The sequence below is a fragment of the Entelurus aequoreus genome, linkage group LG11 (assembly GCF_033978785.1).
Source record: "Entelurus aequoreus isolate RoL-2023_Sb linkage group LG11, RoL_Eaeq_v1.1, whole genome shotgun sequence".
Classification (NCBI taxonomy): domain Eukaryota; kingdom Metazoa; phylum Chordata; class Actinopteri; order Syngnathiformes; family Syngnathidae; genus Entelurus; species Entelurus aequoreus.
The window spans coordinates 55,359,259-55,376,625 of NC_084741.1; the positions used below are offsets into that span (position 1 = coordinate 55,359,259).

At 43.0% G+C, this 17,367-nt stretch overlaps 1 protein-coding gene across 1 annotated transcript in view; it reads left to right on the forward strand.

Moving 5' to 3' along the window:
* LOC133660259 (zinc finger protein 236-like) overlaps nucleotides 1-17,367 on the forward strand; it is a 96,974-nt gene that overhangs the window by 77,562 nt on the left and 2,045 nt on the right. Inside the window, exon 31 of the mRNA XM_062063568.1 lies at nucleotides 6,709-6,882. Coding sequence (XP_061919552.1) covers nucleotides 6,709-6,882 — 174 coding nt within the window. The remainder of the gene's footprint in view (nucleotides 1-6,708; nucleotides 6,883-17,367) is intronic.

The window sequence follows — 17,367 nt, forward strand, 5'->3', positions numbered from 1 at the left end:
CAATAACGCCACTATTGTGTCATCTTTCACATGTCACTACGCACTAGTGAAATTGCTACTATAACCTGTGGCTTTTAAAGTATGTTGGTGATGCCAACAACATTAGCATTTTTAACTGGTGCCACTGTCTCATTTGCACAAATAATGGATGGGGCTCCGCTACTAAAACTACACAGCTGGCTAATAGGCGGAACATTATGTTAAGCTTTTCTATCTCAGTGTTGTCAAAATAGAACGGCTTTGGCGGGGCACTGGCGGATATTTTTATTGCTATTGCAGTTGTCCTCAAGCTAATTAAGAATGTTTAACCCTGTGGGGAAATTCGATTTGAATTATCTTCGAAGCCAAACAGGACATGGTATTGTTTACATTTTTGAGGGGCGTAAAAACATTTAGGATTTTTTTTTAACTTTATTTGAAACTATAAGCTATTATAAACTATAGTCCTGAACACAAAATATCAAACATATTTGTATAAATATTTAGTATTATTATGTTAACCAATTGATAGTGTTTTGATCAGTTAGTGTCATTGGTTTAAATTAGTAAAATAACTAAAATTTATACTAATTGAAAACTGTGCAATCAATTAGTCAAAAGTCCTTCAAAGGGTTTAAATAATAATTTTTTTTTAAATTACATGTTTGGTATTTTTGTTTAGGGCTAAAGTAATGAAAGTGCACTTACATTAAATCACATAAATGGCCTGTTTAACTGAGATACAAATACCATGTGCTAAACAACATCCGCAATCTGAAAAAAGCATGTACTATTAGTTGGCGTGTTGCGTGCGATTTAGTAAGACTGCGTGTACAATTGAGTGGTGCAGACTGTTAATTGCAGGTGAATAAAAACTATGTTTATTCTCGTTTACAGCATTCAATCTCCTCTGCACAGAGGAAAAACCTGAAACACTCAATCCCCACTTCCCGCTCAAAAACACTGCACATGCGTGAACCCAGTACATGGAGAAACATGTTAACACAGACTGCCTTATTTAAATGAGGATTTTGCATGTACTATACGGGCATCGCCACAAAGACTCTCATTTACTGCAAATCATTATGCAATGTTTTCCAACATGCAGGAGACATCTACTACTTTTAATGGGCATTTTAGAAGCAGTCGTGCATTGAATCTACATTGAAACCATTTTTTTGTATTTTATTGCCGAAGGTGCGCTCGCTCATTGGAAAGGGGCTGCACTTATTCCACTCAAGAAGCAAACAAATGCACAGTTGAAGAAGTTTTTTTCATACAAGAAATATTTTAATAATTTAAATTCTATTTGAAAAAAGACAAACGCAATTTAAAAAATACTAAAGGACACCAAAACGCATCAATTGAATTTGTTTTAATCAGACCCTTAAGTTATCTAGCAACTATACAACTATAAAATGATGTTGCTGAATAGATATGGTATGTCAAATATATATATATTTTTTTAATTTCTGACTGTCTAAAATGTTGTCATACACACATTGACAGAGACACTATCCATCGTCTGATCCTGCAGCTGTGTATTAGTGCACTGTCCGTTTGCACGTCTTTCTGACACGTGCTAAACAAAACACAAAAGAGTGCTCGCAAAATAGTGATGAGTAATGATAAATAAATCACATTGCGCGTGCTACATAATTATATTTGCATCTTCTCCTAGTATTGTGAGAGTTTTGATGATCAGCATATATTCTGCATATTAAGGAATACGCCTTATTCTGCAATCCACTTTGCACACGTTTAGTAGATCAACTTTGCCTATGCGATCAGGTTTGTGTTTTCATTCATTGTTACCAGATAGTCGTGCATCGGAGTTTGTAGATTTACTCCATGGCTGGTTTGTTTTCTTTTTTAAAGCATATTCTATGTATTTTTGGGGTGAAAATTAAGCATTTTGAAGCATAAAAATGGTAATTGATTGAGAGATTTGAGCAAAATAGGTAAAGAAAAAATAAGAATCTAAAATGTTTTCATGCCTTTTAAAAACTGAATCATATGTACAGTGCGTTCAAAAAGTATTGACAGCGCTTCACTTTTTCTACATGTTGTTATGTTACATCCTTTTTCCAAAATCGAATACATTAATTTGTGTCCTTTGTACTTACAATAACCATACTTGCCAACCTTGAGACCTCTGGTGGGGGGGGGGGGGGGCTTGGTCGGGGGTGGGGGGGCGTGGTTAAGAGGAGAGTATATTTACAGCTAGAATTCACCAACTCAAGTATTTCATATATATATATATATATATATATATATATATATATATATATATATATATATATATATATATATATATATATATATATAAATACTTGACTTTCAGTGAATTCTAGCTATATATATATATATATATATATATATATATATATATATATATATATATATATATATATATATATATATATATATATAATTATATATATAAATAAAAGAAATACTTGAATTTTAGTGTTCATTTATTTACACATATACACACACACACACAACACTCATCTACTCATTGTTGTACTTGGAAGTACAATGCTTTGTTAAGGGTTGAATTGTCCATCCTCTTTCTATTCTCTGTCACTATTTTTCTAACCATGCTGAACACCCTCTCTGATGATGCATTGCTGTGTGGCACGCACAAAAGTGCTTTCATCAAATGCACGAGAGTGTGGAATCTTCCATCTCTCCCTAGCATGGCCCAAAACCGGTCAATCCTTGCTTCCTGGGGAAGATCTTCCCTGGCAAGCAATTGGTACTCCAGTACTTGTACCCGGAGGCTGGTCAGGTCCAATCGCAGCTGCGGCAGACTTTTTTTTTTTGGGGCGTGGCCTCCAGCTCCGGCTGAATACCGGGAGTTTGTCGGGAGAAAATCTCTGTCGGGAGGTTGTCGGGAGAGGCGCTGAATATCGGGATTCTCCCGCTAAAAACGGGAGGGTTGGCAAGTATGACAATAACACATTATGACAATGTGAAAAAGTTTTTTTGAAATCCCCAGGGCAACTGGACTGTGGGGTGTGTCCTAGAAGACGTTTTCCCTCTCATCCAAGTTGGTTTCATCAGTTCATGCTCATAGACTCAGATTGGTCAGATCTAGTTTTAGACTTAGATTATTCAGATTTAATCTAGCGGCTGATGCCTAAACCCCAAATATTTGTACTCTAACTCCGGGAGGGTGTGTCTGGGCACACCCCTTGTAAATAATTTGTAGTGGGGAAAACAACTGTTGCGATGCAAACAAGCAATCTTATTGTCATTGCCAACGACAGTATTGAAGTGTAATTTCCTCTCGTTAGCATTGAAGTATTGTGTGGGAGAGTTATTGCTGTGAATTGACCACTACAGTCCAAAATAGTCGGAATCACCCACGTTAGCATTCCATTCAGTTGTAAACAAATCGCACAAGGGAGCATCTATAGCCATAATGCTTCTAACTCCTGTTATTTGTTTGAGGCTGAATTGCAGAGTGTTTTAGGAATGGTTGAAAGGACAGTGTTGTATGTGGGAAATAGGTGGTGTTGCAGATATGTAGATGACACATGGGTTAAAATCAGAAGCCAAGAAGTGCAAGCCTTCACCGAGCACATAAACTCAGTGGACAAAAAACCTCAATTTCACATGTGAGTGAAAAAGTTGCCTTTTTGAACTGTGATGTCCACATTGGGGGTTTACTGAAAACCCACACATACCAATCAATACCTACTTTTTAGCACACCACCCACAGGAACACAAACTGGGCGTTATCAGAACCCGACAACACAGAGCTGATAATATTCCCACCAGCCCACAGGCCGAAGAGAAAGATCATAAGTATTTGAGGGAAGCTCTCAGAACCTGTGTTAACCCCAGGTGGTCGTTTGTGAAAAGTGCATCCAGTTCCAGAAATAACAAGAACAATATCCTAAAGACCGGACACGCCACACCCACAAAAAAAATCTGGTGTATGGTATCCAGTGTAATGATGAATCCACTGATTCTTATATCGGGGAAACAAAACAACTACTAAACAACGCTGTCTATTTTCACCTCAAGGAGGAACAGCACTCCTTTGAGAACAAAACTGTACAGATTCTGGACAGGGAGGACAGATGATACGAAAAAGGAGTGAGGGAAGCCATCTCTGTCAAGGTTGAAAAAACATCCCTGACACCATCTTTCTCCCACACACAACACTGTGCTTTCAACCATTCCTAAAATACTTTGCAATTTAGTCTCCAACAAATAACAGGAGTAAGAAACATTCTGGTCACAGTTGCTCCTTTGTGCCATTTTTTACAACCGAATGTAATGCTAACATGGGTGATTCCGAATATTTTGGAGTGGTCGTGGTCGATTCACAGCGATCGTTCTGCCAAACAATACATCAATGCTAACTAGGGGAAATTACACTTTAACGACTGTCATTAGCTTTGACAGTTAGGATGACTCGTTTGCATCTCAACAGTTGTTGAGCTAGAGGGTGTGCCTGGGCAAGAAAACATCCTTGCCCAGGCAGACTTTCCTGGTGTTGGAGTATAAATATTTGGGGTTTTGGCACCAGCCACTAGAATACATCTGACCAATCTAAGTCTATGAGAATGAAGTGATGAAGCCTACCTGGACGAGAGGCAAAACGTCTGCTAAGACAAACCAAACAGTCCATTTGTGATTGATTGAATACCCTGAGAATACAATGACCTGGATGAATAAGAACATCCATAGACTATTTTGGGGGAAATTTTAGAAAATAAATCACAATGTACTGTACATAAGTATCTACAGCAGGGGTGTCAAATGTACGGCCCGCGAACAGGTTTTTTCCGGCCCGCGGGATGAGTTTGCTAAGTATAAGAATGAACCTGTAATTTTTGAATGAAAGAAACAGATGTTCTAAATGTGTCCACTGAATGTCGCAATATCAATTCTTTGTAGATAATGCATACTTGCCAACCCTCCCGTTTTTAGCCGGAGAATTCCGGTATTCAGCGCCTCTCCCGACAACCTCCCGGCAGAGATTTTCTCCCGACAAACTCCCGGTATTCAGTCCGAGCTGGAGGCCACGCCCCCTCCAGCTCAATGCGGACCTGAGACTGAGTGGGGACAGCCTGTTCTCACGTCCGCTTTCCCACAATATAAACAGCTTGCCTGCCCAATGACGTCATAACATCTAGGGCTTTTAGAGTGCACAACTGCGCACACAACAAGGAGACGAAGCAGAAGAACGAGGAAATTACAGACATGGCGATGCCGTCGACGAGCAAGATGAAGAAATACGCTTGCAAGTTCCAAAACGAATGGAAACAAGAATTTCAGTTCATCCAGGACAGTTCGAAGGGGAAGGGGTATGTTGCCTGTAAATATGTAGAACAGACTTCTCCATTGAACACGGTGGCCGAAATGATATACTCATCATGAACGGAGAAGTTAAACAGGACAATACTGCCATCTAATGGATAGCCACCGGAACACTGAAATTCAAGTATTTATTTTATGTAAATAAAATAAATAATATATATATATATATATATATATATATATATATATATATATATATATATATATATATATATATATATATATATATATATATATATATATAGCTAGAATTCACTGAAAGTCAAGTATTTCATACATATATATATATATATATATATATATATATATATACATATATATATATATATATATATATATATATATATAGCTAGAATTCACTGAAAGTCAAGTATTTCATACATATATATATATATATATATATATATATATATATATATATATATATATATATATGAAATACTCGAGTTGGTGAATTCTAGCTGTAAATAACCACGCCCCCCCCCCACCCCCCTACCCCCCACCTCCCGATATTGGAGGTCTCAAGGTTGGCAAGTATGAGATAATGCTACATATGTACAAAATAAACCACATGATGTTAGTACATCAGTCGAGGAAAATGAGCAAACTACATAAATAACATCCTGTAATTTGATTTTGATATAATTTTTTTATCTTGGTAGATTGACAATTATCACCAATGAGTTGACTCATGAACATTATCACATAATGTATTCAGAAAATATAAATCTCGATAAATAAAGTATATATACTCTTAATCGCAACAGGTAATTGTAAAAAAAAACAAAAAACATTATGATTTGTACAATTTCAGAATGTACTTGTTCTATTTTTAAACAACAAAAACAATCTGAAGTTGTCTTTATGTTTAAGTTATCGTGCTGTGATTTTACCAGTCTGGCCCACCTGGGAGTAGATTTTTCTCCATGTGGCCCTTGATCTAAAATGAGTTTGACACCCCTGATCTACAGTATGTCCTATTTGGGGTATTGTCGAGTAACTGCCAGTGTTTTGTACACCTGTGTGATGGCATATAACACAATGGAAGATATAGCCAACATTGAGCAAACATGCACTGAAAGGCAAAAAAAAGTCATCTTTTTTCCCCTGAGGGTTAAGAGAATGATGTTAGTATTTAAATGTAGAGTCCTTTAGCTATAAAGCAGTGTGCAAAAATATTAGGCCAGCACACATTTTATTGTTTTAATTAACTTTTTAACAGCAACCATTTTGACACAGTATACAGTATTTTTTAGCAACTCCAAAGCACTACCATTTTAAAAGAAAGCTGGCATGTAACAATATACAAGCAGAAGTTCTTGTGTTTGCATAAAATATGTCAAACATACAGCATGTACAAACTGTGCCGTGTTGTTTCTTGTTGTACAGGAGAGCGGCCCTTTAAGTGTTCTCAGTGCGACAAAGCCTTCAATCAGAAGAGTTCGCTGCAGGTGCACATGGTCAAACACACGGGCAAAAAGCCCTTTAAGTGTGAGATTTGCAGCATCAGATTCACCCAGAAGAGCAACATGAGACACCACATGAAGAGAGCCCACGGCTACGGTGAGCAGCCGAACATTTTTGTGTTTACACACTGTTCCATTGAAAGGATGGATAAAGTCTCTAGTTATTCTATCGTCCTTGTTGTTTAATGATGCTCCCAAATACATCCGTGTTACTGACCTTCTTGTATAGAACGTCTTTGTTTGCTACAAGCAGTCAGTACAATCTCCACTTGATATGAGTGTTTGTGTGCTGGATGTTTGGGACGACTTTAACCATGAACATGTATTGTACTTGCAAATACATTTCTCCGAGGTCATGTGGGTAAGACCAAGTACATATACTTCTATGAAATAACAGGTATATGAAACATAATCATAACAAAAACATAATACTAACACAGTAGTGCCTGACCTTACAAGTTTTATTGGTTGTGTGACAGAGCTCTTAATTCAAAACATTTGTATCTCAGATTAACATCGCTCATTAAAATTAATACAAAATAATTGAATTGGTGCCTGTCAACCAGAAGCTTTATACTCACTCACAATTCTAGCTAAAATACAATTTTAATGAAATTAAAGAGAACAAGTATGTTCATGTATTCAGGACTCCTTCACCTTTTGCTACAATGAGTAGAAATTACAGAAAAGAAATGCAATAATAATTTTTTTATTTTTTTTTAATAATTCAATATTAAAGCTCAATTATTTCAAAACACAAATGGAATGTTGTTTGAAAATATAAATTGAAATTCTGTGTTTGTAAGGAATCAAAATTATTGTATTACTTGTAGTAAATTAAGGGAGATGTCATTCAAAAATAATACATAGAATAAATAAAATATGTTTGAGAAGATGCATCCATACTATTTGTTTTAGTAACCACTTTAACAAATATATTTGCCACCGTTTTTTTAATGCATACATTCACGCCTCTTACGGTTTGAAATTGAATCACTTTTTTATAAGATGGCAACGCTTCAAGTAGGTATAGAAAAAAATAGGTTTTATTCAGATATGATCGAGGCACTGATTATAATTTCAAATATATTCTAAACTTATGCAAAGTATTATATCCACAGATGCAAATGGTCAAAGAGACCGCCTAGGTTAAAATAAAACATAATTAAAACGTACTGATGGTTTCATCTGCTTAGCAAACCGCAGACTAAAAAAGCTATCTTTTTTTTCTGACTGTAAAGCACTCTTAAAATTGTTTAATTTTCTCATAAATTGACGGTTATTATTACCCGGTGCGCCTAATGTACGGATTCATTCTGGTTGTGCTTGCCGACCTCAAAGCAATTTTAATTTTCTTTGGCCCATGGTGTAATGATAAGTGTGACCAGAAGATGGCAGTCACACAAAAGAGGTACATGTGGACTGCAAATTGACGTCTGTTCAATAAATGACGCTAGCAAGCAAGCCTAAAACTTTGATATATTATTGATTACATTACACACGGCGCTCAAAAATCTGTCAAAATGTTTTAGTACGACTTTGGTAAGCTACAAAGCCGCACCGCTTGCTGTATTGTCGGCGTATTACGGCTACCATAGTCAGATGTCCTTTGTTTCAACATACGGGTATCATTATGGTGTGTGTATAAGGACCCCAAAATAGCGCCTATTAGAAGACACATTGTCTGGCGTTTTGTTTTGTGCAAAACCAACTTTTCTTACCTATTGGTACCTGCTGATGTGTATTTGGGATCTGCATAAGTCCCGAAAATGCGCGCGCGTCCGTCATTGTAGTCCGCGCCATAGTCAATAAGCTCTTTTTTCTCTTGTTGTGAGGCATTCATCCTCCGCTGTTGCCATTTCTAATATAAAGTAGCGTACAGTTTTAACTTATACCTGTCAGTACACTTGCTATGGAAGCGCTAAAAACTCCCGGTGCAACAAAGATGATGGGAAGAAGACGCTGTTTAAGTGGAGCCATGTAAATAAGACCACCCACAAAACGGCATATCTTGAAGAGACGGTCAGAAAGCGGCTTGAAGAAGGTCTGTAAAACATAATCTGTGCAACATTTTGATCAAGAACCACCATTACTTGTTATGTAGACCACAAGGAAGAGATTTAAATGTAGAAAAAAAAAATCATAAAATTACCCCTTTAAAGGCCTACTGAAACCCACTACTACCGACCACGCAGTCTGATAGTTTATATATCAATGATGAAATCTTAACATTGCAACACATGCCAATACGGCCGGGTTAACTTATAAAGTGCAATTTTAAAATTCCCGCCACACTTCCGGTTGAAAAACTTCTTTGGATATGATTTATGCGCGTGACGTCACAAAAGCAACGGAAGTGGTTGGACCCCATCGGACCCGATAGAAAAGCCTCTTGTTTTCTTCGACAAAATTCCACAGTATTCTGGACATCTGTGTTGGTGAATCTTTTGCAATTTGTTTAATGAACAATGGAGGCTGCAAAGAAGAACGTTGTAGGTGGGATCGATCGGTGTCTTAGCGGCTAAGTACAATACTTACAGCAACACAACAAGGACTACTTACCCTGATAGCAGACGCCTAGCCGATGCTTGCCGCCCAACCCACGGATGAAGTCCTTCGTCGCGCCGTTGATCGCTGGAATGCAGGTGAGCACGGCTGTTGATGGGAAGATGAGGGCTGGCTGGCGTAGGTGGAGCGCTAATGTTTTATCATAGTTCTGTGAGGTCCGGTTGCTAAGTTGCTAAATTAGCCTTAGCGTCGTTAGCAACAGCATTTTTAAGCCTTACCAGGCTGAGAATTTTTAACCGTGTAGTTACATGTACATGGTTTAATAGTATTGTTGGTCTTCTGTCTATCCTTCCAGTCAGGGGTTTATTTATTTTGTTTCTATCTTCATTTGAGAACGATGCTATCACGTTAGCTCAGTAGCTAAGTGTGTCACCGATGTATTGTCTTGGAGATAAAAGTCACTTTAAATGTCCATTTCGCGTGCTCGACTCTCATTTTCAAGAGGATATAGTATCCGAGGTGGTTTAAAATACAAATCCGTGATCCACAATAGAAAAAGGAGAGTGTGGAATCCAATGAGCCAGCTTGTACCTAAGTTACGGTCAGAGCGAAAAAAGATACGTCCATCACTGCCTCTCAAGTCCTTCACTGTAACGTTCCTCATCTACGAATCTTTCAACCTCGCTCAAATTAATGGGGTAATCGTCACTTTCTCGGTCCGAATCTCTCTCGCTCCATTGTAAACAATGGGGAATTGTGAGGAATACTAGCTCCTGTGACGTCACGCTACTTCCGGTACAGGCAAGGCTTTTTTTTATCAGTGAGCAAAAGTTGCGAACTTTATCGTCGATTTTCTCTACTAAATCCTTTCAGCAAAAATATGGCAATATCGCGAAATGATCAAGTATGACACATAGAATGGATCTGCTATTCCCGTTTAAATTTTAAAAAATCATTTCAGTAGGCCTTTAATGCGCCTTTTGTATGAAAATAAACCTGATAGACCCACTCATCGGCAGTGTGCTCTATAATTCGGTGCGCCCTATGGTCCGAAAAATGCAGTATTAACATTTCATTAATGATAATAAAAAAAAAAAAAGTTTGCTTTGAAATTATGTATGAGTTATATAGTCTTTGTTATTTAGTTTCATTGCAATATATGTTTATATGTGATGTTTATTGTACCGTATTTTCCGGACCATAGGGCGCACCGGATTATACGACACACTGCCACTGAGCGGGTCTAGTCAGGTTTTTTTTCATACAAAAGATTATAGATTATATGAGATTATAGGGTGCATTAAAGGGGTCATATTATAATTGTTTTCTAAATTGAAAACATTTCCTTGTGGTCTACATAACATATAATGAATGATCTTTATTGTCATTGTGCATGTACAGGTACAGGTCCAACGAAATTTAGATTGCTTCCCTGAGGTGCTTTGCATTTTTTTTTAAAAAGAAGAAACCACACAATATACAAAAACAACACAATATACACAATATGCAATATACAATGTGGCCTAAGACCACTCTAGTGTCACGTGGGGGGGTCGCAGCTGGCTGCGGGGTTGTTCTTCCCATGCAAAAAACGGCTCCGGACGACAGCGTGAAGGTGAGCTTGGATTTATTCAACATAAATCACTAAAACTATCACACACGCAAACAATAAAGCAAAAAGGCAAGCGTGCCTAAAACACATGAAGCTTAATTACTTGGCACAGATGACATGGCATAATCAAGCACTTACTTGACATAAACGCGTGACAAACACAATGCAGGCAGAACGAGTGATGAACAAAGGTAGACTTAAATAACAGTGACATGATTGGAACAAACAGGTGCGTGACTCAAAACGTAAAACAGGTGCGTGACATGACAGGTGAAAACTAATGGGTGACCATGGAAACCAAACCAAACAAGGAAGTGAAACCAGGAACTAAGAAAGTGTCCAAAAAAAACAAACAGCACATGGCCAAAACAAAAACATGATAAACAGACATGACAGAACCCCCCCCCTTACGGACAGATCCCAGATGTCCAAAAAACAAAACACAAAACAGGATCAAGAGTCATGGGAGGTTGGGAGGGGGACATGGCGGTGGGTCGCCAGGCCAAGTGGCCCCGAATCCACCGAGGCATAGTCATGTGGCGGCGGCGAGTGGAACGCCGCCGCCGCAGGCGAGGTGGACGACCCGGGAAGGGCCACACCCGTGGCCGATGAGAAGGTGGGCGCACCCGGTGTGGCGGACGACCAGGCAACGGCCACATCCGTGGCAGACGAGAAGGCAGGCGCTTCGTCGACGTGGCAGTAGCAGATGACGAAGCTTGGCGTGGTGCGTCGGGCGGCGAAGCTTGGCGTGGTGCGTCGGGCGGCAAAGCTTGGCGTGGCGTGACCTGGCAGCGTGGGTCTTGGTCTTGGCAGCGTGGGTCTTGGTGTTGGTCTTGGTGTTGGTCTTGGCAGTCTTGGTCTTGGCGGTGTGGGTCTTGGTCTTGGCGGCGTGGGTCTTTGTGGCATGGGTCTTGGTCTTGGCGGCATGGGTCTTGGTCTTGGCGGCGTGGGTCTTGGTCATGGCGGCGTGGGTCTTGGTCTTGGCGGTGTGGGTCTTGGTCTTGGCAGTCTTGGTCTTGGTCTTGGCAGTCTTGGCAGTCTTGGTCTTGGTCTTGGCAGTCTTGGCGTGGGTCTTGGTCTTGGCGTGGGTCTAGTACCGGAGCTTGGCAGCGTGGAGCTGGAACCGGAGCTTGGCAGCGTGGAGCCGGAACCGGAGCTTGGCAGCTTGGAGCCGGAACCGGAGCTTGGCAGCGTGGAGCCGGAACCGGAGCTTGGCAGCGTGGAGCCGGAACCGGAGCTTGGCAGCTTGGAACCGGTACCGGAGCTTGGCAGCGTGGAGCCGGTACCGGAGCTTGGCCGCGTGGAACTGGTACCGGAGCTTGACCGCGTGGAATTTGACGTGGTGCAGGTGGCCTAGCTGGGGGCTGTGGCTTGGCATGGTGACGGACTGGTGGTGGCGGCCGGGATGGAGGTTGCTGCCTGGTTGGGTGCAGCTGAGCCACCCCACCAACACAGCTCCCGGTCCCAGCCCCCCCCTCAAGGAGCGGATACCAGACGCGCTCCCTGCGGTCTGGCATCTTCTTTAGGGGTGGGTGGAGGGTGGTCAGGAGGGGGGCAGAATCCTCCCCATTAAATTGTCCAAAATGTCTATTTACCACCCCCACTTTAGACTGGGTCTGAACAAATTTAAATTTTGAAAAAAAATTCTCAAAAGGATTACTTTTTGAAACAAAGTCCTTAGTGGGCGGCTGACAGAGGGCGTAAATGGAATCTAAAAAAAAGTCTTGGTCTCTGACGTCATCACCAGTGGGCGGGATGACGTCATCAGCACGGGTCTCCTGCGGCGGCGAGGAAGACAGGGCTGGTTGGGGAATCTTGTTGTCCGGAGGAGGACCCTGGGGGAACGACGCGCCATGCTGGCGAAAAGAAGCCTTTCTGGCTGGCCTCCATCTTCGCCAGCGCGTCTCCATCACCTCGTCATGGCCCGTCTGTGGAAGAACGTCTGCTGCCTGCATAATGTCACGTGGGGGGGTCGCAGCTGGCTGCGGGGTTGTTCTTCCCATGCAAAAAACGGCTCCGGACGACAGCGTGAAGGTGAGCTTGGATTTATTCAACATAAATCACTAAAACTATCACACACGCAAACAATAAAGCAAAAAGGCAAGCGTGCCTAAAACACATGAAGCTTAATTACTTGGCACAGATGACATGGCATAATCAAACACTTACTTGACATAAACGCGTGACAAACACAATGCAGGCAGAACGAGTGATGAACAAAGGTAGACTTAAATAACAGTGACATGATTGGAACAAACAGGTGCGTGACTCAAAACGTAAAACAGGTGCGTGACATGACAGGTGAAAACTAATGAGTGACCATGGAAACCAAACCAAACAAGGAAGTGAAACCAGGAACTAAGAAAGTGTCCAAAAAAAACAAACAGCACATGGCCAAAACAAAAACATGATAAACAGACATGACATCTAGGAGGCAATGTAAAAGAAAACGAGACAGTAAAAAGTATAAAGTGACTAGAGAGGAGTAATGCTGAATCCCAGTGTGCTAAGGGGGTGGGAGTCAGCATTTCCTACCTCCTATGCTGTGCAGGCTTTTTATTGTGGATTAATTGTGTGAATAAATATGATACATATTGTCCAGTTGGCATGTAATCGCTGATTGCACAGTCCCGGATCGTGATTGACCGGTGGCTTCCTCATGTTGCACGTGAGGGAGTTTTTGTTTTTTGTTTTTTTTACAATTTAGCTGCGTTTAGTGCAGTTATGGCCCGGGGGTAGAAACTGTTCCTGAGTCTATTTGTGCGGGTTCGCATGGTTCTGAAACGTCTGCCGGAAGGCAGCCGATCGAAGTGGCTGTTGCCGGGGTGGGATGGGTCCTTGAGTATGTTGGCTGCCTTCTTCAGGCAGCGGGAGTTATACAGTTCTTCCAGGGAGGGGAGGGGGCACCCGATGATTTTTTGGGCCGAGTTGACGACCCTCTGGAGAGCTTTCCTCTCTGCTGCTGTGCAGCTGCAGAACCATACGCAGATGCAGTATGTGAGGATGCTCTCCACAGAACAGCGGTAGAAGGACACCAGCAGATCCTGTCTCAGGTGGAGATTCCTGAGTACTCTCAAGAAGTAGAGCCTCTGCTGTGCCCTCTTGACGATGGCCGTGGTGTTGGTCCTCCAAGACAGGTCCTCATCCAGGTGAACTCCCAGGAAGCGTAGGGATGAGACTCTTTCCACACAGCCCCCGTCGATGTACAGGGGCTGTATGGTAGTTTTTCTCCTCCTGCTGTCCAAGATCACTTCCTGGGTCTTGAGCTGGTTCAGCTTCAGGTTGTTCACCCTGCTCAACACTGCCAGCTGCTCCACTTCGTCCCGGTATGCCGTCTCGTCGACCCCAGAGATGCAGCCCACCACCGTTGTGTCATCGGCAAACTTTATGATGTGATTGCCGGGGTGGGTGGCTGTGAAGTCGTGGGTGTAGAGTGAGTAGAGCAGGGGGCTCAGCACGCAGCCCTGAGGTGAGCCGGTGCTGAGGGCTGTGGAGGTGTGGGTACCCATCCTCACCCTCTGATGGCGGTCAGTCAGGAAGTCTTTAATCCACAGACAGGTGGGGTTGGATATTCCGAGGTCTGCTAGCTTGGTCACCAGTCTGTCAGGTAAGATGGTATTAAATGCAGAGCTGAAGTCTACAAAGAGCAGCCGTACATAGCTCCCCCCCCCTCCATGTGGGACATGGCGGAGTGGAGAGCCGTAGCGATGGCGTCCTCCGTAGACCTGTTGGCTCGGTAGGCAAACTGATGGGGGTCCAATGCGGGCGATAGGGATGAGAGGATGTGGGTCCGGACCAGTTTCTCGAAACACTTCATTGTGATGGAAGTGAGTGCCACTGGCCGGTAGTCGTTCAGACAGCTGACAGTGTTTTTCTTTTTGGGGACCGGGATGATGGTGGAGGTTTTCAGGCAGGATGGGACGGTGGCCTGGGACAGGGACCGGTTGAAGATGTCGGTGAGGACACCAGCCAGCTGATCAGCGCAGTCTCTCAGCACCCGTCCGGAGACGCCGTCCGGTCCCGCAGCCTTCCTCGGGTTCACGGCTTTCAGTGTGCGTCTGACCTCGTGTTCCGTCACTGAAAGGGTGAGGCTGCTGTGGTCTGCCGAGTGAGGTGTGACTGCTGATTGAGGTGTGGCTGTTGGGTGAGGTGTTGCTACTGAGTGAAGTGTGACTGCTTCCGATGGTGTTACCTCAAAGCGGGCGTAGAAGGAGTTCAGCTCCTCTGCCAGCCGGGGGTCTCCCCTGCCGGCCGGGAGGTTGTTGGGCCTGTAGTTGGTCATGTGCTGGACCCCCTGCCATACCCTCCTGGAGTCGTTGCTTTGGAAGCAGTCCTCAATCTTCGTTTTGTAGTCCTCCTTAGCCTCCCTGATACCACGCTTCAGGCTGGCTCTGGCAGTGCTGTAGAGCTCCCCGTCATCAGATCTGAACGCGGTGTCCCTCTCCCTCAGCAGCCTCTGCACCTCTCTCGTCATCCATGGCTTTGTGTTGGAATAGACTCGGACCCGCTTATCCACAGTAACAGAGTCTGTGCAGTGTTTTATGTAGCCCAGTACTCCTGATGTGTATTTCTCCAGGTCCTCGTCTACAAAGACCTCCCACGCAGTGGTGTCTGTGCAGTGTTTTATGTAGCCCAGTACTCCTGATGTGTATTTCTCCAGGTCCTCGTCTACAAAGACCTCCCACGCAGTGGTGTCTGTGCAGTGTTTTATGTAGCCCAGTACTCCTGATGTGTATTTCTCCAGGTCCTCGTCTACAAAGACCTCCCACGCAGTGGTGTCAAAGCAGTCTTGCAGCTTTTCAGTGGCACCTTCAGGCCAGGTTTTGATGGACTTTGTTGTGGTGGGAGCACTTATCCGGGTGGGGGTGTATGCTGGGATGAGTAGCAGGGATGTGTGGTCTGACTGGCCCATGTGTGCTAAAGGTTTAGCTCTGTAGCCCAGTTTAATATTTGAGTAAACCTTGTCCAGTGTGTTTTTGCCTCTTGTGGCACATTTTACATGCTGGTGTAGTTTGGGGAGCACTACCTTCAGATTAGCATGGTTAAAGTCTCCTGCAATGATATGAGCAGCCTCCGGATACATGATTTGTTGCTGGTTGATTGTATCATGCAGCTGACCAAGCGCCGTGCTAGCGTTAGCATCTGGCGCTATGTACACTGCGGTTAGCAACACAGCATTGTATTCCCTCGGCAGGTAAAAGGGTCGACATGTAATAGTCAGATATTCTAGATTAGGGGAACCGTGGCTACTCACAATGCTTGTGTGTGTTCCCCATGTGTCCTTTGTGAATATTAATAGTCCTCCTCCACGCGATTTCCCTGTAGCCTCTTTTGTCCTGTCCAGGCGGTGTAGAGTGTAGCCTGTTAGCTCGATTGCTAGGTCCGGGATGGATGAATGGAGCCAGGTTTCTGTGACTATTAGCACGCAGCTATTCCTCACGGTGGTGTTCGTTCCTACCTGTAGCCTCAGTTCGTCCATCTTGTTTGCAAGTGATCTTGCATTTGTGAGAAATATACTCGGCAATGGTGGTCTGTTCGGTCGTTGTCTTAGCCTCTCCAGCAGACCAGCTCAGCAGCCTCGTTTCTGTTTACGTTCTATACGCCGCCTGCGGCGCTTTGTTCCGGGTATAGTGTACCATGGAGATCCGGGTTGTCTCGCAATTTCTTCCGGGATGTTGTTTACACGGATAAACTCGGCCGTGACGGCGCTTTCTCCGGGAGATCCGACTTCTATGAGATCCTGCCTGGTGTAGACGTTGTTTGCCCGACAGGATGTAAAAAGTAAAATAACAAAGACGTACATAAATAACATAAAAAAGCACCGAACGGGAGAGCGTTGAGCCTCTGCGACTAGTCGCGACGCCATCTTGACGCCATAATGGTGGTTCTTTGGTCAAAATGTTGCATAGATTGTTTTACAGATCATCTTCAAGTCGCTTTCTGACAGTCGATTCAGGATGCGCTGTTTAGTGGGCGGTCTTATTTACGTGGCTCACCTTCGTCAGCGTCTTCTCCCCGTCATCTTTGTTGAAGCGGTGTAGCGTGCAAGGACAGGAGTGGAAGAAGTGTCAAAAGATGGAGCTAACTGTTTTAATGACATTCAGACTTTACTTAAATCAATAACGGAGCAGCATCTCCTCATCCGGGGCTCACTAGTGCAACATCAACGCCGGAAATGTGTCTCGTGAAAAGCCGTCCAACCAGAACTCTCTAATAACTAAAGTTCCATGGGTGAATTATGTAAACCCACGACACCAGTAGTTTTTAGCGCTTCTATAGCGAGATGTAAGTTAGAACTTTACGCTACTTTATATTAGAAATGGCAACAGCAGAGGGTGAATGTCCCATAACAAGAAGATAGTGAAAAAGAAGAAGCTTATCGACTACGGCATCACCACGGACTACAGTGGCGGATGTGCGCAAATTTTCCGGACTTAATACACATCAGCAGGTACCAGAAGG